The 23095-nt window shown below is 31.6% G+C and overlaps 1 protein-coding gene across 1 annotated transcript in view; it reads right to left on the bottom strand.

Annotated features, from left to right (window-relative positions):
- The window catches only part of LOC129216862 (putative tRNA (cytidine(32)/guanosine(34)-2'-O)-methyltransferase), a 43675-nt gene extending 20986 nt beyond the window's left edge, over window positions 1-22689 (bottom strand). The window contains exons 1-5 of the mRNA XM_054851077.1: window positions 22459-22689; window positions 18456-18525; window positions 12162-12264; window positions 8577-8655; window positions 214-266 (exon numbers count right to left, since the gene is read on the bottom strand). Coding sequence (XP_054707052.1) covers window positions 214-266; window positions 8577-8655; window positions 12162-12264; window positions 18456-18525; window positions 22459-22579 — 426 coding nt within the window. The 5' untranslated portion in view covers window positions 22580-22689. The remainder of the gene's footprint in view (window positions 1-213; window positions 267-8576; window positions 8656-12161; window positions 12265-18455; window positions 18526-22458) is intronic.
- Window positions 22690-23095: the final 406 nt, after the last annotated feature.

The raw sequence follows: 23095 nt of genomic DNA, 5'->3' as shown, positions 1-23095 counted from the left end.
CATTTAAAAAGTTGCAATTTTTGGCATTACAATGTTATCACGAGTCGGTTAATATCTGAAAACTATCACTTATATGAGATATAAAGAGGACTTCATTTGGCAGGAATAACATACACGCAATATGTCTCAAAAATTGGTATCCTAAAGGATGCAACAAGTAAAAATTGGAAGAAAAAAATGTCTGTATAAAATTTATTCCAACTAACTACTTACAGCTAATAACAGTTGTGCTTGAATGTATTCATCAAGATCATGCAATCCAGTAACTGTAAAACACAGAACACCGATTAAAAGATTTGGACTTATTCTCAAAAATTTTACAAGAATATTTTCAAACTATGTTTTCTTAAACACTCAACAATAGCTATGAATTGAAAAAAATACTCTGAAATAATCAAACAAGCATATTTAGTTAGAGTCACACTCAAGAGGTATATTTTTTTTTTTTTTTTAAGAATGTGGCATATGAAATAATAAAAGTAAGCATTTAATTTAAAAGCTGCTGAAAAATACAAGAAATAAATTTTCTACATCAAAACTTTTGAGTCTGAAATATTCCCCAATAATCATAGATAACATTCAATACTTTTACTATAGCTTTAACTTTTCCCACAATTGCTTTACTCTCAAAATTGGTCATGGATGCGTTAATGCTCTGCAAAAGAATTACAGAGAAAAATTCTTAATGACTGCCAAAAGACTACCATAGTCAGCACTAGAATGAAGCATTTTTGTGTCTCGAAACCTAACCCCTATTTTAACACTACTATTAGATCTCAATTTACGTGGTTTCGATTTACGCTGCATTTCCGTGAATTGCAACCCCTGCGTAAAACGAGGATCTACTGTAATTAATTTAGTGTTAACTTACATTTGCTCTTAGTCACACACACACATATTTTAAAGAAATATTTTACCTTTCTTCACTTTGTTAAAATTTTTACATAATGTAGACTAAACATTCTCGCTTCACTGAAATTTGAAATAAGAAAAAAGGCTTATCTCCTTTAGAGAGGGGGATCCCAATTACTGCTCCCTTAAAACTGTCACTGCTGTCCTTTTTGAGTACCTAGAGTCTTTTCTATACTATCGGCCCCGCTTAATCTAATATCGTCTGGTCCAAGAAATTTTATTCGATACTGGTCAATCCATGTCAAATCATCCAGGCCACGCCACCCACCATCTCCGATTTTGTCCAAATTTGGTGTATTTGTAGATTTTTTGATGCTGATTATGAAAATTATATTGAGATTTATGAAAGGGTTGAAAAGATACGAGCCTTTAAATATATGCCAAGATGATTTTTTGCCGCCATTTTGATTGACACTTAGATGTGTATAAATGGCTATAACTCATTAACAAATGCTCACAGAGCTTTGAGTTTTTTTATTTTGTTCAGTATAATGTACTCTTGAATTTAAATTTTTAGTCAAAAAAAAAAAAAAAGAAAAGAAACTCCTTTCAAAAATAAAGTTTATTAAACTGTGTTTTTTCTAAAATGAAAGTCAATACGTATAAAAGAAGCCACAACATGAAAATTTAAGTGTGTACGAAATAAATACAAACATCAGAATAAATTAAGATTATCTATCAGTAAAGGTATTTACTGTACTTTGACTTACAGTACACACCGAAAACATTAAATTTGAGTCCAAAACTATTATAAGTGTAATAAAATATCTATGAATAATGTTATTGATGGATAAACTTCAAATAATAATTAACATGAAATATTACTCCATGTATTTGGACTTACCTCAGTTGATATTTGCAATTCAATGAGGGTAAGCGTCGATGAGTGTTGCATAAATTCTGTTTCGTGTGAATTGTAAAATAATAATGTAATAATTGTAAAATAATTATTTTCTTGCACTATATTTTATAAAGTGATCAACATCTTTTCGAGTTACTTTATTATTAAAAAAATTTTAAATAGTGATCGCAGATTTTAAGTATTATATAAAAAGCAGCAGGAATTTGTAACTTTTTGTTCCTTATCTATAGACAAGTTTCCAAAATTAGAATTTTCCACTTTTAGAAGCATATTTTATCCTCACAGCGCACACGAAAACTGTAGACTTATCAACAGTTTTTTTAAAAACAATTTTTTTTTTTAAATCTTCAATCAAAATAAAAAAGAAACTACTTTCAAAAATCATGTTTATTATACTGTGTTTCCCACAAAATGAAAGCCAATACATCTAAAAGAAGCCACAACATGAGTTTTGGTGTCTTTTTTTTTTTTTTTTTTTTTTTTTAAATCTAAAATTTTTAATGTTTCAAATTTTTTTATTTACTCATTAGTGATGTGTGAAAAAGTTTAAAAGATAACAAACACCAAAAGACAGATATTTCCTTAAATCCAATTATGTTTAAATCACTCAATAGGAAAACATTGACTGATAACTGAGCAGTAATATTAAAATTATTTGCTAGAAGATTAATTTCTGCCCAGTCACCATCCATTTCTCAATTAGATTATTTAAATAATATAATTCTACATATTGCAAAGAAAGATATATTTTACATACAGTTTAACACAAAAAGTCCTTGTGAGTGTTGAGTGTTAGACCTCTACCTGAAGAAAAAGAATATTATTCCAATGAAAGTGATGCAACAACTTATCTGCATTGTCTATCACCGCTGGGGCCAACCTATTTTTGTGAAAGTATTGCATCATTCTATTTTTGTGAAAGTTTTTTTTTCATCAGCATTGTTTTTGTGAAATTTTAGAGGCATCCTAATTTTTGTAAAAGAGAAGTAGAACAAGTGAAATTTTAGTTTGAAAAGTGTAAATGTCATCTAGTATTATTTTTAATAGGTTTCGTTCTTTGGGGAGGGGGAGCTAAAAACCTAATAAGTATGAAAAATATCATTGTAATTTCAGCTTAATGGGCTATGTACTGTGTACAAGGAAATTACGAGAAAAACGGTTTCCCAAAACAGATTTTGAAAGATTGCGATAATATTGCATAAATACACTTAGGCGAGAAACAGCTAAAAATTAGTTAAAATACTACAAAAAGGTTTCTATTTAAGCGATTGTTCATATAAACCTGCTTAGAATTTTATTTTATGAGTAAGTTTTGTTTTAAACAGAGAAACAAATTTTATATTTTAAAATGCAAATTTTTGTGAAATTTTCAATGTTTTTGTGAAGCCGCTGATTTTATAATTTGATTTTTGTGAAAGTACCGATTTCAAAACAAGATTTTTGTGAAGGTACCGAAAAACGGTAGCAAAATTAGCCTGTATTGGGCCCTGCACCGTCTTACTTTGGGCCAGAATATGACTGCTTTTACTCCTTGTACTGATGATATCAATGCAAAAGCACATGCCTTATAGAATTGGTGATAGGTCTAAAGTTCTAGTGTGCGCGGTAAGAATAAAACATGTTTCTAAAAGTGGAAAATTCTAATTTTGGAAACTAGTCTATACATAAGGAACAAAAAATAATAAACTACTGCTGTTTTTTTTTTTATTTTTACACATAATCTGTTATTACTATTTTAAAATTTTGTAACAATAAAGTAACTCGAAAAGACATTGATCACTTTATAAAATACTAGTGGTACCCGCATGGCTTTGTGCCCGTAATAAAAAAAGTAAACGGTCTTTTGGTTCGCCTGTATATTTACAAATAATGTATGGTGAATTTTCTCGCCAGTTGGCTTGTACCCATCTTACGGTTCCACGTTATGATCATTTCGTATCTCGCCAATTGACTTGTGCCCATGCTACGGTTCCACGTTATGATAATTTCGTAATTGACTCGTCCATCTTATGATATTTTTTTTCTTAAAATTGGAATAGAAAAAGAACCACATCGAATTCTCGAAAAATCGCTTCGAGGTGCACACCCCCATGCTACATACTAACATTATGCCAAATTTCATGAAAATCGGCTGAACTGTTTAGGCGCTATGCGCGTCACAGACATCCTACAGACATCCTCCGGACAGAGAGACTTCCAGCTTTATTATTAGTAAAGATAAAGATAGCGTAAGAAAAAAATGTTTGCAATTATTATCTTACGCTTCACACGAAACGGAATTTATGCAACACTCATCGATGTTAACCTTTATTGAATTGCAATTACATCAGTTGAGGTAAGTCCAAATACAAGGAGTAATATTTCATGTTATTATCTATTTGTAGTTTATTTATTAATAAGATTATTCATAGATATTTTATTATATTTATAATAGTTTCAGATTCAAATTTAATGTTTTCGATGTGTACTGTAAGTCAAAGTAGTAAATACCTTTACTGATAGGCAATCTTAATGTATTCTGATGTTTGTATTTATTTTGTACACACCTAATTTCTCATGTTGTGGCTTCTTTTACACGTATTGGCTTTCATTTTAGGGAAAACACAGTTTAATAAACTTTATTTTTGAAAGGAGTTTCATTTTTTTGACTAAAAATGAAAAAAATGTGTTTTTAACGACTGCCGGTGAATGGACCACCGAGATTTTTTTACCAGATGTTTTATGACACTTAGAGGTAATTAAGTAAATTTCTGTCAAAGTTAATACGTTTTCGAGTCAAAAAATTAAAAGTAAACCCTTACTGAAAAAAAAATTAAATATGGCATACAATTTAGACCCAGTTTAAATTCAAGAGTACATCATACTGAACAAAATGAAAAAAAAAAAAAAAAAAAAAACAAAGCTCTGTGATTATTTGTTAATGAGTTATAGCCATTTATACACATCTAAGTGTCAATTAAAAAGACGGCAAAAAAAAAAAAAACATCTTGGCATATATTTAAAGGCTCGTAACTTTTCAACCCCTTCATAAATCACAAAATGATTTATATTTTCATAATCAGCATCAAAAAATCTACAAGTACACTAAATTTGAACAAAATTGGAGATAGTGGGAGGCAGTTTCAAAAAATCTTGGATGATTTGACATGGACTGACCCTTAAGTGACAAAATTTTCTTTGCCTTTTTAAATTGACAACAGTTGTATAAAGTAATAATAATAAATCAGTAGCTATATGAAGGAAATTTTAAACGTTACTGGCAAAAAGTTTTTGAAATAAGTTAAATAAACAACAAGATAGTTTATAATTAGTATGTATATTATAAGTATAAATGAAAATTGTAAAAAGTAATTTACAACTTAAGTTATGAGATCTGTTTTGGTATCTCTCTCTTTTTTCAGTACATTCTTTATAAAAAAAAAAAAAAATCCATACTAGTGAATTGCTTGCTCAAGGTCTTTTGGAAACATATTTCCGACTCCCTTTTCCTCTACCTCGTCAACCATGTTTTAGATTGAATATTTATCAATGTCGAAAATGTGTATATTTCTTTGTGTTACTTAATTTAACTATCGACTGTATATAACTTTTTTTTTTTTTTTTTGTGATGGCTAAGACAAAGGAAATTTTGTAGAACACTAGAAATATATTTATGGAGTATGAATGTTGTTTTTCATGCTTGTTGTCTGCGAAAAATATTACACTTGGTTTTTTTTTTGTCAATAATTGTTCTGATTTAATCGATAAAAAATTTTCCCCGCAAAAATATTTGGTAAAGGTGACCAATTTCATTCGATTACCCAGAGAAATTATTCGATTTAGCGGGGATCTTTGACATTGCGTCTATGGGCAAATATTCGGTTCCGGGAGGTTTTATTCATATAAGCGGGGTATTCGTTTATCCCAGTCTTGTATAATATAGACAAACGAGTGAACGGCGTTCGCAGAAAATTTTTGGCTCTGCAGAATTTTTCTTTCAAACTGCTAACTTTAATAATTAAAAGAAGAATAAAATAATAGTTTAAAAAACTAACACGCTTTCGTAGCAAAATGAACTAAAAAGTGAAAAATAATCTTTGGATGGTAGTAGTTGACCAATCACTTAATTTTAATGTAATACAAAAAAGCGTGGGGTGCTGTCCATTTACATTTTTGCTTGGACAACAAATGGAAGAAATTCAAGACGACGGATGAGAAGCCCCCACGCTTTTTTGTATTACATTAAAATTAAGTGATTTGTCAACTACTATCATCCAAAGATTATTTTTCACTTTTTAGTTCATTTTGCTACGAAAGCGTGTTTTTATTTTAGTTTTTTAAACTATTATTTTATTTTCTGGATTTTAGTCTTATGTTGGAGAATTATCAGGCGACGAAATTATTTATAAAACGAGTGCGAGGTAATATGTTAAAGTTAAGACAAGGGCACCCCGATGGGAAGCTACTGTGAGTCATCGATGTATGTTTGCGGAAATTATATTTATAATACTGTGAAAATTTGAGATGCATTTGAATAAAAGTTTTGTTCAACAATGGTCTGATTAGCAATGAATTTCCAATTGAAGGCTCACCTAAATTTTGGCATGAAATGAGTTAAAAACAATTATATTTCATGTTCTAATTACCTTGGAACATTGGAACAAATTTAGTCTGATGCAGAAAAATTAAAGGTTTTTGTAGATATTTTTAAAAAAAAATTTGCAAGCATTTTTTAATGTATTTTTTAAAATTTTTCCTTTTTCACATTGTTGGATTTATGCCAAAATATTGATTAAAATTGGAGGAAACTAACAATTAAAAGAGTTAATTAATTTGATTATAGAATATGGCACTGTCATCGGGTCTGTGGTTGCGTGCCAAATTTCAAAAGAATCCTATCACAGGAAGTGGGCGAAATTTGAGCTGCAAGATTCCGTTACAAGATACATACATACATACAGGTGAAGCTAATAAAAGCGGGTTAAAAAAGGGGGATTTTTAAAAAAAAAATCACAGTTTATTTCTGTTAAAGCCTTTTAAAGCACATATGTGAAAAAAAATAATGGTTTTGACAGTTTTCTTCAGTTGGTGAAAAATGAGCACAAACTATGCTATTGTAAAAAAAAAAGGATTTAAAGCCTTTTTTTTTTTGGCGTCTCTCATATTTGAATATAAATGTAATTCTTTATTCAAAGGTGAGTTAGGCAAAATAATTATTTGCAGAAAATTTTCCAGTTAGGATTTCTGTTCGCAGAAAGCTTTCTATTTTATGTAAGTCTGGTTTAACTGTTACTCGATTAAGCAGGGCTGACAGTACTTCTGTTTCGTTTCTCAAAAACGGAAACACAAGGCACTATTGTCGAAGATAACATTAAAAGTTTCAAACAATTTAACAAAAGTACACAATTAACAAAAACAGAATCAGCAAGAAAGTTGGATTCTCACACCCCCAGATTTCCCTTTGAGAGCCCACTGTCTGCGACAGAATATGAAAATAAGAAAAGGGATTTACATACAAAACCAATTTGAAGTTTTCATTTAAAAAACAATATGCTATGCTCACCATAAATAAGCAATATGAATGAATATCTTGTTTTGTACCCCAAAAAAAAGTAACTAACTATATACTAACAACTATGCAGTGATCAGAAATGTATAAATATATACTACTAGTTAGTCAAATGCAGGGTTGGCAAAAACCCAGGTTTTTTTAAAAAAGCCCATGGACCCAGGGTTTTTTTTAAATAAAACTCAAAAAAACCCAACTAAAGCTGGGTTTTTTAAAAGAAATATGGGTTTTTTTTTTGTCTTTTTTTAGGGAAAGTGTGGGGTACTTGTAGCATATTGTAGCGTAAGTATATTGACAAAGCGCAAAAATTGTCTTGGGGTAACAAAAGCTGGAACGAGTTAAAATTCAGCGTTTTCTGAAGAAAAGTATAAAAAACGACAAAACCGAAGAAAGTTTCAGATTTTTTAGTTTCCATTTTTACCAACAGTTAAGGCAAATTTACTTCTTGAGTGATAAAATCTATTGCTCATTTGTTTGTTTTTCATTACTATTTTTTTTTGCATTTTACTTTATTGTATTTTATTTTGTTATGCAAAACTACTGTAGAACTTCAAGTAGTTTAAATCCCTTTTACTGAATTCCAGTTTAATCAAGACTTTCTTTGAACTTTATGTTGCCTGTTTTTCTATTTCTGTGTACAGAGTAAGAAATATTAAACTTTTTCGGTAAGATAGTGAAAATACTGTACATCCTATTCTGTTTTCTGTCTAACCGTTTGAGAAACCTGTTAATTTCTAAAAATATATCTTGTTTGAGATTTGTGACGTGTTGGTTTGCAGAAAATTATTAACATGAAAGCCTTTTGGCTAGAGTAGTTTCCTCTGTACAATCTACAAATATTGAGAAAATCAGACGTGACAGGACTTAATCAAGATAATTTGAGTTATTTTTCAGTTAAAGAAAAAGTTAAATATATTTATTTAAAACCCTTGAAGTATTTTTTAAATGCTGTCAAGAGTTAAGAAATGCTATTTCAGTTCAAAATTCATTTTATATGTCCATTGTCTGTGGTAAAGAACAAATAAAAAATAAATTTAAATTGTGAAAATATTTAAATTAATCAATTTCTTCTAAAAACTTCTCAAAATTTTTAAAAAACCCAAAAGTGGGCTAAATAATGGGGTTTTTTAAATGGGTTTTTCAAAAAAAACCATTGGGTCCAATCCGGCCCACCCTGGTCAAATGGCAAGAGAGGTAGCCTCAGCAAATTGGTTAATTTTGTGAAAGGGTATAATTCTTATTTAACTTTCTCACCATCTGGAGCACCATCGCAGACCACAAGGTCAGCACACTCGCCTTCAAAGTGGCCAATTATCTCCTCTGCTGTCGAAACCTGAAAAGATAAAATATTCAGAATATTTGTTCTAGATCCTTTATGTAAAAAAAGATTTCAATTATTTAATGAATGGAATTTTGCTAACATTTGATTAATTATGTGAAAGAATGATACAGTAGAAGACCGTTATAACGCACACCTTGGGACCAGAGCTTTTGCGTTATACAGGTTTTGGCATTATATAGCTCATTTCACAAATTTTGAATCTAATATTCAGAATACATATATATATATATATATATATATATTAGCACTTCAGAATTAGTTCTATGAGTATTAAAACACTAATTATACAACTAATCATTCACAAATAAATATGCTTTACAATTAAAAGAAAGTGAATTATCCTGCACTTCTGCCAGCTTCATAGTTTGCATAACGACTATTTTCAAGAGCCATCTGATATTTTCTCTTTACTGTGAATATTAATTTGCATTTAAAAGCTTTGAATTAAGCTGGAGAGATGAAAAAGTTTAAAAATTTTTAATTTTCCTAACAATTTTCAAGTTAGAAAGGCAAAACAAAGGGATTTTTTTAAACTTAAAAACCTATTGTTTACTTCTGAAAAGTTGTGCGTTTTATAGAGAATTGCGCTATATAGGTCGGCATTATAAAGGTATTCTACTGTATATTCTTCAAAATTCTCTCTTTTGAGAGAAAAATAAATTAGTAAATAAAAATTAAGCCAATGCGGGTACCAGGTTTTGCAAGAATAGTCCCAATATGTGTCGAAAGAGCCGACCAAAATGCGGTTAAGTGCAGTAAACATTCAGAAGGACTAAGCTATGATGAAAATTCAAAAATGGAAGGACAAGAAACAAAACTATGGGTTGTGTGGGGCGAAATTTCGAAGCAATCAAAGGATTCCCAAGGGCTGGAGAACTCAAGATGAAAACCACAGTACATTTTTCCATTATGTGTTCCATTCTTCAGATAAGAATGTAGCATTTAAAAATATGCGCTGTGCAGGACCAAACACATTGATTAGTAGGGGAACATGGGTAAAAGTGAAGAGGTGAAATATTCACTCTGCTTTTTGCTCCACCTACCTGGTATTATTTTAACTATGTAGTACCATACGTAGTCTATTCCAGTCAGGGGAAAAATATCGCCGAACATTAAACAGTTTGGTAATACAGGCAATTTTTTAAAAATGATACTCGTATTGTAATATTTTGTTGCAAGTCAAAAATTATTTTTGTTACTATTAAATGATAAAGTTCTTGTTATGTCATTTTTAATATTAATTGAGGTCTCCTAATATTCAATGAATTATTAATACAGTTAATATCAAGCTTATTTGTATTTTAAATTAATTGTACAATTAGTCAAGTCCATGCGGGGCAAAGTGAAATAGTTTGTTTCATTTATTCACTCAATAATCTTCTTTATCTTTACTAATAACAAAGCAGAAAGTCTCTCTGTCCGGAGGATGTCTGGATGTCTGTGACGCGCATAGCGGCTAGACCGTTCGGCCGATTTTCATGAAATTTGGCACAAAGTTAGTATGTAGCATGGGGGTGTGCACCTCGAAGCGATTTTTCGAAAGTTCGATGTGGTTCTTTTTCCAATCCAATTTTAAGAACAAAAATATTATAAAATGGACAAGTAAATTACGAAATTATCATAACGTGGAACCGTAACATGGGTACAAGCCAATTAGCGAGAAAATTCACCATACATTATTACAGGCGAACCAAAAGACCTTTTAATTTTTCTATTACGGGCGAAGCCGTGCGGGTACCACTAGTTATACATAAAGGTCTAATCTCTGTCCGGATGTCCTGGGTAAACTTCAAAACTACTGGAGGGATTTTAACCATTTCTTCACCATAGATAGCTACATAATCGGGGAACAACTTAGGCTATAATTTATTGCTAAAAAAAACTTAGTTTAAAAACGTTCTGGTCGAAAACTGTAAATGTCGTGTAATTTCCTCATCAAATGATTAAAGATTAAACCCATTGTTTCGAAAATTCGTTGCCTAACAACAGCACCATTAAAAGTAATCATAATGTAAATTTTGAATCAAGGCCTCTCTGGAGCAAGCATGATATTTATCGCTTTCTTAGGAGTTGCATCCTTATCTTTATACATAAAGAGCTACTTCTGTCCGGATGTCCGAGGTAAACTTCAAAACTACTGGACGGATTTTAACCATTTTTTCGCCATAGATAGTTACATTATCGGGGAACAACTTAGGCTATAATTTATTGCTAAAAAAACTTAGTTTAAAAAAGTTATGTTGGAAAACAGTAAATTTCATGTAATTTTCCCATGTTATGATTAAACATAGAGTAAAGGAATCTGCATAGAGAGGCCCCATCTATGGTAAAAAGGAGATGAAATTGAAGCCGGAATTATAGGATACAGTGGTGCAATGATGAGCTGGGTTATGATAACGTGATCGCTTTGCGAGTATAGTTTTCACCAATCTCGCAAAGACACTGAATAAAGTAGCTGGCAGATTGTTTCGCATTTTAATTCATGTTTTAATGAAATTTCAAAAACGTGCTTCATAAACTTGCAACAATATCTAAGTTTAAATTAACAACCAATTGAAATTCAGTAATGGAATGTTTTGAATCAAGATGAATCTTAAAATACTTAGCAAGAAGCTAGGGATCTTGGGATACAGCGTTGCAACTTCCGGCTTTAATTTCTTAGTATAGCAGGCTTCTCTATGTAATTTCTTTACTCTATGTGGTTAAATACAAAATCCATTGTTACAAAAATTTTTTGCCTAACAGCGATATGAAAAGTAATCATAATGAAAATTTTGAATCAAGGCTTCTCCGGAGCAAACATGAGTTTAAAGTCATTTAAACATTTGGAAACTCTACTTTTCGCACCCTGAAGAAAACATAGTGGAGAGCTTTTTCTTTTCTTTTTGTGTATGTGTGTACTATTTAATTAAATGAAGCAAGCGCACGTTTTTTTTAGTGATCTTTATTTTTGTTAGTTCATATTTTGGAAATTCTTCAAATTTTTATATTTAATAAATTCATGCTTTCGTTTCTAAGTGAATATTCGTTGGTTCTTTATACTTATTGCTATTTTACTTTTATGGGCAAGGAAGAAGCTGGATTTTTAATCGTGTCAAAGCGGTGTGTTTTGAGTTCTTTCAGTTAAAACAGAAAACTAAAGTAGGGATTGTTTCTTACAATTATTACTGACCCAGGCAATCATTTAATTAAGCAATTTTCATTTAAGCAATCATTTGCAGCTTTTGTGCTTTTATTTACAACTACTTTTATGTGCTAAAGTTGTTTCTGTCATTTTTATTTCCAGAGCAAACGGCATTGTTTCTACCTTTTTAAATTATTGTTCTGCTTTCCTACTATTATTTTATTTTTATTAATCTTTTGAAGGAAGGAGTTTAACTCCTCAAAATTATGTCCCTGAGTTTGACACTGTGCTCAAACAAATACTCCCCCTTGCCACACTCAACATTACTTCACTGTTACAGAGCACACCTGAGAATGAGAAATAGCAACATTACTTTTGTTATATCTCCCTGAATTTGAATCACTCCAGGTAAAGGAGCCATCGCCTGTAAATCCACAGCAACTATCTTCACATCTTCCGGATTTTCGGCATTGCCCCTGGAATAGAGGCAGCTCATTACATATTGTTGAAATTAAAGCTAAATATCAATGATGGGCATAAATAATGAAGGATTTTGACAATAAAAAACAATTTCAAAAAATACCTCAGTTTCAGGACATGAATAAAATTCAATCATTGAGAGCTATTATCAATGACTCGACTAAATACAGTTGAATCTCGATAACTCGAAGTTCATAACTCGAATATTCCTTAGCCTCGAAGTTTTCTTGGGGTATCAAACTCTGGAGACTGTTGTGGAAACTTCCCGTAACTCAAACTACCAATAACTCAAACATGTTAGGTGGTCCCTCGGGACCTGACTGTACAGAGTTGACTGTAGTAAAATATTTTAGGAAAACAAGAATATTGAGCAGAAATACTTTAAAACTTACTTTTATGAAAACGAAGGCAGATTTCATTTTAAATCACGTTCCTGATCTTCTTCATTTTTGTTAAACTTTTTAATTTTCTCCTGATGCATTAAATATTTAGCTACCAATTTAATTTAAAGGACATTATTTTTAAATACTTTTTATAGTTAAATTCAATGCTTTAAATGCGTTTTATTTTTCAAATATTTTTTATCTGAATTACAATAAGGGTTTTAAAATCAAGGGCAAAGGGGAAAAATCAATGCTGCACCATTTCACAAAAATTTTCTTTTGCTGGAAATTTTAACGCTGGAAGCAATTTTTTCTAAAATTTAAGTGTTAAAAATCATACAAAACTTTTACACATTGATGACATTGTATTTGTAGCTGATTCTTATGTATTTGTAGCTGATTCTTACATCTTTTGATGCCACTTCATTCGAAATTTTTCAGTTGTACTGCAATTGTGCAGCAATTTGGTAGGATCAGTCTTTGGTCAAAAGGTATTTCTATTACTTTTTCATTAGTATGAACTGCAAGGAATATGAGAAAACATACTTTTTGACACAAAGTATCAGAAAAAAAAAGGTTTTTAATCAGGAAATTTTTCTATGAAGAGGTCAGAAGTTTTGTTCGTCTTAACCGAGACTTTCATTTTATTCTACGCAATATCCATGAAATTTTTAATGTAGTTCAATAGTAAACCAAACTTACTTGACAAAATGTTTGTTTTAGCCGTGATTTCGTATTAACTGTGGTAGTATTAACAGAGTTCAACTCTGTATATATACCAGGGTTGGCCGGATTGGACCCAATGGTTTTTTTTTGAAAAAACCCATTTAAAAAACCCCATTATTTTACCCACTTTTGGGTTTTTTAAATTTTCTGAGAATTTTTTTAAAAAATTGATTAATTTAAATATTTTCACAATTTAAACTTATTTTTCAGTTGTTCTTTACCACAGGCAATGTACATAAAAAATGAATTTTGAACTTTAATAGTATTTCTTAACTCATGAGGGCATTAAAAAAAAATACTTCAAAGATTTTAAATAAATATATTAAACTTTTTTCTTTAACTGCTCAATAAATAACTCAAATTATCTTGACTTAGTCCTGTCCTGTCTGATTTTCTCAATATTTGTAGATTGTACAGAGGAAACTACTCTAGCTAAAAGGCTTTCATGTGAATTATTTTTTGCAAACCAACACGTCACAAATCTCAAATAAACAAGGTATATTTTTTAGAAATCAACAGGTTTCTCAAACGGTCAGACAGAAAACAGAATAGGATGTACAGTATTTTCATTATCTTACGAAAAAATTTAATATTTCTTACTCTGTACACAGAAATAGAAAAATAGGCAACATAAAGTTCAAAGAAATGTCTTGATTAAGCTGGAATTCACTAAAAATGGATTTTTAAACTACTTGAGGTTCTACAGTAGTTTTGCATAACAAAATGAAATAGAATAAAGTAAAATGCAAAAAAAAAAACATAGTAATTAAAAACGAACAATAGATTTTATCACGCGAGAAATAACTTTGACTTAACTGTTGGTAATCATGGAAACTAAAAAATCTGAAACTTCACCATTCTTGGGTTTTGTCGTCTTTTTTCTTCAAAAAACTCTGAATTTTAACTAGTTTTCCAGCTTTTTTAGCCCCAAGACAATTTTTGTACTTTGTCCATATACTTATGCTACAATATGTTACAAGTACTCCACATTTTCCCTAAAAAAAGACAAAAAAAACCTCATTTCTTTTAAAAAAAACCCAGCTTTAGTTGGTTTTTTTTGGGGGGTTTTATTTAAAAAACCCAAAAAAACCCTGGGTCCATAGGCTTTTTTAAAAAAACCCGGGTTTTTGCCAACCCTGATATATACATACCGTATTTTCCTGCGTATAATCCGCGGATTATCTGCTAAAAAAGACAAAGTTTATGAGGTGCGGATTATACGCAGCCGCGGATTATCTGTGATTTTTTCCCCTTAACACCAACACATTGAACCTCAATATTTTTACTTTCTTCTATATCTAATATATAGAAGAAAGGATTGGATTCGTGCAAATTTTCGAATTTCGAAGGATTCGAACGTTTTGAGTGTGCCGAGTCCATTTCGACTATTTTCGGAAAATGTCTGTCTGTCTGTGTGTGTGTGTGTGTGTATGTGTGTCACGTCTGGTGTGACCAGTTTTTTGTGGCCGCTCTACAGCAAAAACTACCGCATGAAATTGAACGAAATTTGGTACACATATGTGCAATGGGACGTTTTTTGAGTTACGCGTGCTTGCTATTCCTCAGGAAGCAACTGGCGGAATCAAACAAAATTTGGTCCATATGTTGCCCCTAATAGGAGCAGGGCTCCTATAATATAGCTCAAACTGGGGTTGAGTTATAGAACGTTTTTTGTCGTCAATTGTGACTGCTGTATCTCAAGAAATAACGAACGGAATCAAACAAAATTTTTTTGACAAGTAGCCCTTAGTGGGTATAGGAGCTGATTTTATTTTGGTGTCAACAGCTAAAAAGGGGGTAGCGCAATCGCCCGTTCTTTTTTTCCATTGTGAGTGCCCTATCTCAAGAAGTAATGCTACGTTCTGGTTGAAATTTGGAATATATGTGAATCCATATGTAAACAGGCTTCGGTTCAATTTTGATGCCAATCGCTCCAAGAGGTGTTGATTTTTTTTTTTTTTTTGCAAATAAAAAATAGCTTTATTAATGCAACAATAAGAAAGATAAATCATAGTAGATTGTCGTCTGCATATTTCTCGTGATTTTAATTGTATGGAAATGATCGGAAATATTATCTCAATGATTTAAAATTTTTAACTGTTGCCATCTCATGTTTGTTAATAAATAAAATATTTGTAATTAATTCAAGTAAGGCTTTTAAAGTAACTTTCAATTTTCGCTCTTTGTTTTGTTTTTACAATAATTCAGACATTGGGATGGTCGTCAAGTTTTTGCATGTGTAATTTTGTTTTTGTTAGGAATATTGCTTCCTCGTCAAGCATGGGGAGGGATCAGAAAAAGGAAAAATATAGAAGAAAGTTTCGTGATGGCCACAACATACTAGTTACAGTAGGATTCACCGATAGAGACCGTACGCCGACTGAATGTTTTTTATTTTACGAAGCATGCATGTTCTTCCTCGCTGCCTGCATGTTTGCTGGTTATTTCATAGACATGGAAACCGGTTCGCTCGCGCTCTCTTAACTAGATGGATCATCCTGTGGTAGAAAAGTGATTCCTTTTCAACCAACGATCGTCCGCCATTGGTAGGGCAAGAACTTTTTACTGCGCATCACATAAGCTTACTATCGGTTCGTTTTCCGCAATTTTCTGGGATTTTTCTGTTTTAAAATAGTACTTTCAGTGAAAGATTTTTTTTTCAATTTGAAAAAAAAAAGAATCCTCAAAATAATTTTTCTGTTCGAAATTAACTACTGGAGGTAATTTCAAAACAGAAAATAGATTTCGCATCTTCTTAATTTGTAACTCATTCGTCATTCGGAATTATGCGAAACATTAAAGTATACTTTTGTCTTTAACGAAAAATTAATTTTTGGTTAACGGATAAGTCAGTTTTAATCACTACGAGGATTTTTTAGGCTGCATCTCGTATCTTGTGTGAATTCTCGCATATTTTCAAATAAAGGGATTTTAAATTAACTCGGATATATCTGTGAAGTTTACTGCATAAAATTTGCAATTCATGGATAAATTTATATGTACTTTTGGTTGGTAATAAATTATAAATTTAAGAAATCAAAATTGATATTGAATGGCTTTTAAAGTCATGATAACATGTTTAATTACTCGTAATCAGAATATGTACTTTAAATTGCAAGAAGTAAAATTTACAAAATATTTTTATTGAACAAAAATGGCATAAGGTACATAGATTTGTAAATCTCACATCCACTTTCGGATCAGAATCAATAACAAATATAACGAAATAAAATAATATGTAACACTTGCAACTAAATTGTTGATAAAACACGAAAATTTGCTATTAATTCTCTATTACGTGCAGTTTTTAATGGTGACAACTTTTCGACGGTAATTTTTGATTGATCTAAAAGTTTTATGTCCTTAAAAATACAAAAGACTTTAGTTTTCGAGCGGTATCTGCCTGCATGCGTGTGAAAAATGTTATCCATTTCTCACTGAAACTTGCTAAATTAAAACTTTTCTTAAAATTACGAGAGAACTACAAACTTCATATTTCGGTTACGGGGACACGAAGGCAAAAAATGTACGAATCTAGACACAGGATGTACATAGCTCCTTCTATTGCTACTAAATCATCAGTATTTTTTCGTTATTACACTATCGTATGGTTTCCTAGTATCTTTGAAACTTAAAGTTGAAGCATTAGTTGAGCACTTTATTCAAGTAGGCTAACAGCCGATGGATAGTCAACGGCCCACGAATAGCTTTGTGTAAAAAAACTTGAGATGTGAACACTGATTGAAATTTATACTGTATTGAATTTTAAATTGCATGAAATCAAATAAATCCATGTAAGAAATTACTTCAAAATAATTCATGTATCTTGCAAAACTTTAGGATAATCAAATTTTTGATTAAATTTTAATTATTTAAAGAATAAATTTTGAAATTTGAATGGTTTTGAATTTATTCAGTATACATAAATCATTTTAGCATTTTATCTTAAACCTTAATAGTTCATGTTTGTTACGAAATTATTCTGAATTAATATCTAATCATTTCATATACCTCCGAAGAAGGGACACCTCTATTTAAGGGTGAAAATTTTCGGTCCCCTCAGTATCCCTTATTGAGAGGTTCTACTGCATTTGCCTTCACAATGGCTGCCGAGTCGACTCCTAGGGAGAATCATTTTCCCCTCCGAACTTCGGTAGGCTGATCCATCTAGTTAAGTGAGCGAGAGCGAACCGGTTCCCATGTCTATGGGTTATTTTACATTGCTTGAATGTTCCTCTTAGGCGATTCAGGTCACGTAAAATAAGCAAGATTACAGTGAAATAGGTAGCCATTTGCACAAGATTAGAGCGTTTGCTCCTTTGTCTTGACTCTTTGTTTTTCAAGTAATTAGCGTACTATAATTAAGATTTCAAGAAGAAATCATTATATTTTAGATTATATTTCAGATTAATTTTGATTACGCCTTCAAAGTAATTACTTTTTCACGTTTTTAGTTTAGTTGCTCAAATGGTATGTTAAATTCAAACTTTATTTTTTTACATCCAATTATCCGCGGATTATACAGAGCTTTTTTTTTCTTCAGGCCGATTTTAGGGCCTGCGGATTATAGGCCGCCCGCGGATAATACACAGGAAAATACGGTATATATATTTTTGTCTTTCCAACACGCTTGAACTAGGATCCTATTTCATTACATATTTGAACTTAACATAGCAAAGGATGTAGACAGTACATGAACAAAAACACTTAATGCAAAAGGACCAAAAAAAACATAACTTACTGCAGTGAAATTCTGTTACAACGAATACCAATACAACAAAATTTCTGTTTCAACGAAATACATTTTTAGTCCCGATTTAATTGCCACAACATTATTTGAATTCCATTACAACAAAATTCCTGATACAACAAACAAAATTTAGTCCGTTGAAGTTTGTTGTAACGGGATTTCACTGTACATAGACATTGTAACTAAATCAGAAGTTAGTCAAAATTTATAATAAATTGAACTAACAAAGTTTAGCCGAGACAAAACATGCTATACAGAAAACCTGAAATGAAAAGAGCAACAGATCAGAATGACTGATTTTATTGGTAATAAAATATTTATGGCAAACCTAAGTTTCCTTGAAAGGACTTGACTCCAACTTCCAGGAGCTGCACATAAGTCCACCACTTTTGTTACACCTTTAAATAAATTAGAAATCAATCAATAAATCAAAGGAAAAAAATAATAAGCACTCATGAACGTTATGCTGTCTTCCATGAGAACACAGAGTCACAAAAGGTAGCACATTCGGTAAAAGTCAGTAGTATATAACATAGGAATTAATTTTGGGAGGGGCCAAAGCCAAATATTATCGGAAATTTCCAAATTTATGGTTGACAATACAGTGAAACCTGTGTAAGTTGACCACTCGCGGTGCAGTACTTTGGTGGTCAACTTATAAAGGGCGGTAATGATTTTTTTTTAATTTTTTGTCATTTCTAGCACCATGTATTCATTTTTTGAGTAATGCACCCTTATTCCTTCTGTTCAACTCACTTTCATTGTTTAATATTATTGAAAGTCAAACAATAATTAAAAATACTAGTCAAATAATTTTATTTTTTTCCTTGTTTTTAACTATATTAGACACTGTAGTTTTAGAAATTCCACATGTGCCGGCTAATTTTCTCTGGTTTTCTCCATTTTCAATATTTTTTAATATAATATTTCATACTTTTTATTAATCTCAAATTCAACTAACTTTCTTTTTCCAAGCCTTTTTTGTACAACTTATAGCACAGAGAGCAATAAGCACAACTCTCCCAGTTCATAAAGGCAAAATTAAAATGTCCTATCTTTTAATCCCTTGCACCAGAAACATGTAACTTTACTCATTAGCAGGCCCAGATCTGCTTACCCACAGAGCGAGGGGCCCGCGTCTTTAAAGGAGCTAACGGCCCTAGAAATTAAAGAAAAAAAAATAGGAAAAAACTAGCACTAAGACTGATTTACTTTACAAATAGACAATGCTGGCCACTAGATAGGGGCCCTACATATTTTATTGCAGGGGGGCCCAAAATGCATAGATCCGGGCCTGCTCTTTTTAGCACAATTCCTGTGTTCCCACAACATATTGCAACTGCAAGAAAAGACTTTGAACTTTTCTACTGACACCTATTTTTATTGAACAGAGTACAAACAGCTATCCCAAATAGAACAACAAATGAAAAACTAAATAAATAAATAAATAAATAATAAAATAAAATAATTTGCTGAAGAAAGTTTTAAAAAAACAAACCAAGTGGTCAACTTACAAAGGGTTTTTTACAATACTTAAAACCAAATTTGGCGTACATGTACATTAGTGGTCAAGATAGAGAGGCGGTCAAGTTACAGAGGTTTTCCTTTATTATATGAGATAGGACTAATTCTGTTCCTGACAAAAGCGGTCAACATAGACAGGTGGTCAACTTTACAGGTTTTACTGTACTGGTATCATTATTCACATTGAGTAGCTCCAAAACTATTTTGGATGAAGCCCGGGTCCCTTTAATATGCCTAAGTTGTGTTTGACGTCTTTCTACAAACTACATAATTGGGGGGAAAATTAACATAACCAAACTCTAATATAAGATAATTTTAAAGTTGTAATATACTTAACAATTCTGTTTAACAGCCAGTTGCTTAAAGAGAAAAATGCTTTAATAACTTTTATTTTTAGGTTAGAGTAATTTTAAATTGCATTTTGAGTCTTACCTTTCTATTGACTTTTAGAAAAACCCCTTAATTGTACACCTTGGCAAAGTGTTTGACAAACTAGTAGGTTCATTTTCCAGCTTTTACATTAAAACGCTCTACACATTACAAGTACGGAGCCAAAATTTTCTGGTTTTATTGGGACTGTCTTGATTCTGTTCTGAAATTCAAAGTATTCTTTTTATCCTGATTTGCCCCAAATCTTAGTAAAGAGATCTCGTTAAAAAGGTAAATGCAAGTATTTTTGTTCTGTGTACTTTCAGTTTGATAGGTGTCTTCATTTTCAGGCACAGGTCCTCTTTATCTATGAGCACACTAGTAGTTATTTGTTCATTTAAGTATTCTAGTAGTATTTTAAAGTGATTGACCGAAATTGATTGGAGGTTAAAACAATGAAATGCCGATGCTTTTTTTTAAAATTATAGTACAACTCATTTTTTATCATACATAAAATATTTTGGGGGACGAAATTTCGTTTCTTGAATTAAATATGGTACGCGATATATTTAAAGGCATTGCTTTATTGAAACAGTAAATATTTTCTTTCAAAATGCTTTTTTAAAAACTGCCCTGATTTTGGGTTTAAGGTATCTGGGCACGCTAATTAAAAGGGAAATAAAACTGAGAGTATTTAACTGAGAGTAAGTGTGCCGCCCCCCCCCCCCCCCCCGCCCAAATTTTAGTTGAAAATTTTGGCACCTCAGAGAGAACACAACTTTATTGTTCTTTTTACTTCATGAACACTATAATATTTCAAATTCTACATAAATTTATACCACACAAAATGTCTAATTTGGTAAAGATAGTAAATTATTCTAGCTACTAAAACCTTAGACCTCAATACTCAGGGTTATCAGGGGTACCCAACTGGGGAAGGGGGGGGGGGGTCATCGCGCAGACCGTGCCATTGAAATTTTTAGGGGGGTTGTTTTAAGGGGTATTTTTTACTTTTAATGGGGGAAAGGGGCTCTTGGTTGGGGGGTTGGGATATTTAGGGGGTGCACCCTTACTCTTAGGGGGGCACCCCTGGGGTTACCATAACAAGAATTTTGTAACACAAAACATTTTTGCTTAGTCTATTCATGCTCCTGAGCTAATAGAACATGTAAATACTCATGGAAGAAGAAAATAAGTTATTCCTTCTCACCACTAGCGCCTTATAATAGATTAACAAAACTACAAAAAATAAAAAATAAATAAAATAAAATAAATAAAGAAGCTAGATTATTCATTTGAAATTTTAAATGCTGTTACACAAACATCACGCTAAATTGAGAGAACAGGAATTTTTCTAACGTTCTAAATTCTCGCTTCAATTTTCAATCTACATTAAATGCCTTTTCGCATCATATCACTTTTTAATACTAGGAAAGCATTAAAAGCGAAGGTAATTCCAAAAGGGAAAATTCTAAGAAGATTATAAACATAAGTAACTAACTGCGCTGCCTGGCTTTGCCCGATCTACCTTGAAAATAAAAATTGTGTCAAGTGACGTACATTCTAAAATGAGGCTTAAATAAAAGAAAAGAAAATCATGCAAAATTTCCCTCCCAAACAATGACAACAGATATTAAAATACTTTTCAGAAATTAAATCGAGAAAGATGGATTTAAAAAGCGTATCCATGGAAACACAAAATGAAATACGTTTAAGAATTAAAATGTGAAAGAAAATGGTTAACAATTTGAATGGAAATGAGATTTTTTGAACTTTATTTAATTCGCTTGTAACTTTTTTTCTAATGGAGATAGAGGGTTGAATTTTCGACCATAGGTCGAGTTAGATCTGGAGTAAAAAAAACAGCTCTTTCCAATGCTGTCAAAAGGAAAACTGTGGGACAATTCCTTCACTTTTTATTGATGGATTTAATGATGAAACTAGTGCCTAAATTTCAGCTAAGCCTAAAAAAATTCAAGCTAAAAACGTAAAAAACTCCCACCACAATTAAGTTAGAGCGTTGGAACAAATAGCTTAGAACGCGGAAAATTCTTACCTTTCCAATGATGTATAATATTACTATTTGCGAATAATTTTTCAAACCCATATTCGGGAATTGATGTGAAAATTGGGCCTAAATTGGAATAAAAAAAGGACTATTCATCGAATTGTTTTCGAACCCGGGTCTGCAAACCTTTTCAGGACTTAAAGGAACAAACTGTGAAAAATTCAGCAAAATCGGCCGGGTAGTTCTCGAGTTTTGCGAGTTCAAACACACAGACGCTTTTTGGACACTTCATTTTATACTATGTAGAGAAACGGTTTCGATATGAAATGCCACGCGGAATTCACGAAAATCTGAAATATTACGTTACATAATTCGATATCAGGGTTGTTTTGAAGCGCGGATCATTCATATATGAAGCAACGATTTTTACCTTTGAAAATCTCGAACTCTTCGTTGATTTGAAGCAGTTTGAAAGCGCTTCTAGCACGCCAGCCCTCTTCTTTCGCAAGACGGTAATAAACATCGCGCTTATCTTTCGATGATCGGCCCATGAGATTCAAATAAACAAGTCCGGAAAATAATGCAATATTCAAGCACTAGCGCTTATAAAATTAAATCATTCGATCGAAATATACAATGAAAATCGAAGTCACATCATCAAAAAAAATTCGAAACTAGTCTCCGAAGTTGTAAACAAATATTCGAAGGCTACAGTCACAGTTTAGAGAGGAGCTCCTGTGTAATTCAAAACATATTCAGAAGAAATGCTACTCCACCCTATTTCTTGGAAGGGAAGGGTTAGGTGTATGAAAACACCTTATTCAGGGAGTCAGGAGCTGGAAAGTGGGCTTTTATATTAGAAACGAACAAAAACCCTAAAAACAGACTATTAAATTTATTTTAATGAAACTTCTGATACATTTTATTTACTACTAGCGCGGTACCCGCACGGCTTTGCCCGTAGTAGAATATTAAAAGGTCATTTTGCTTCGCCTGTATATTTACAAATATTGGATAATATCAGTAAGTTATCAACCTATAGCCACGGCTTAGTCAGAAATGCTACG

The sequence above is a fragment of the Uloborus diversus genome, chromosome 2 (assembly GCF_026930045.1).
Source record: "Uloborus diversus isolate 005 chromosome 2, Udiv.v.3.1, whole genome shotgun sequence".
Lineage (NCBI taxonomy): Eukaryota > Metazoa > Arthropoda > Arachnida > Araneae > Uloboridae > Uloborus > Uloborus diversus.
This window is presented reverse-complemented; position numbering and strand designations above follow the sequence as displayed.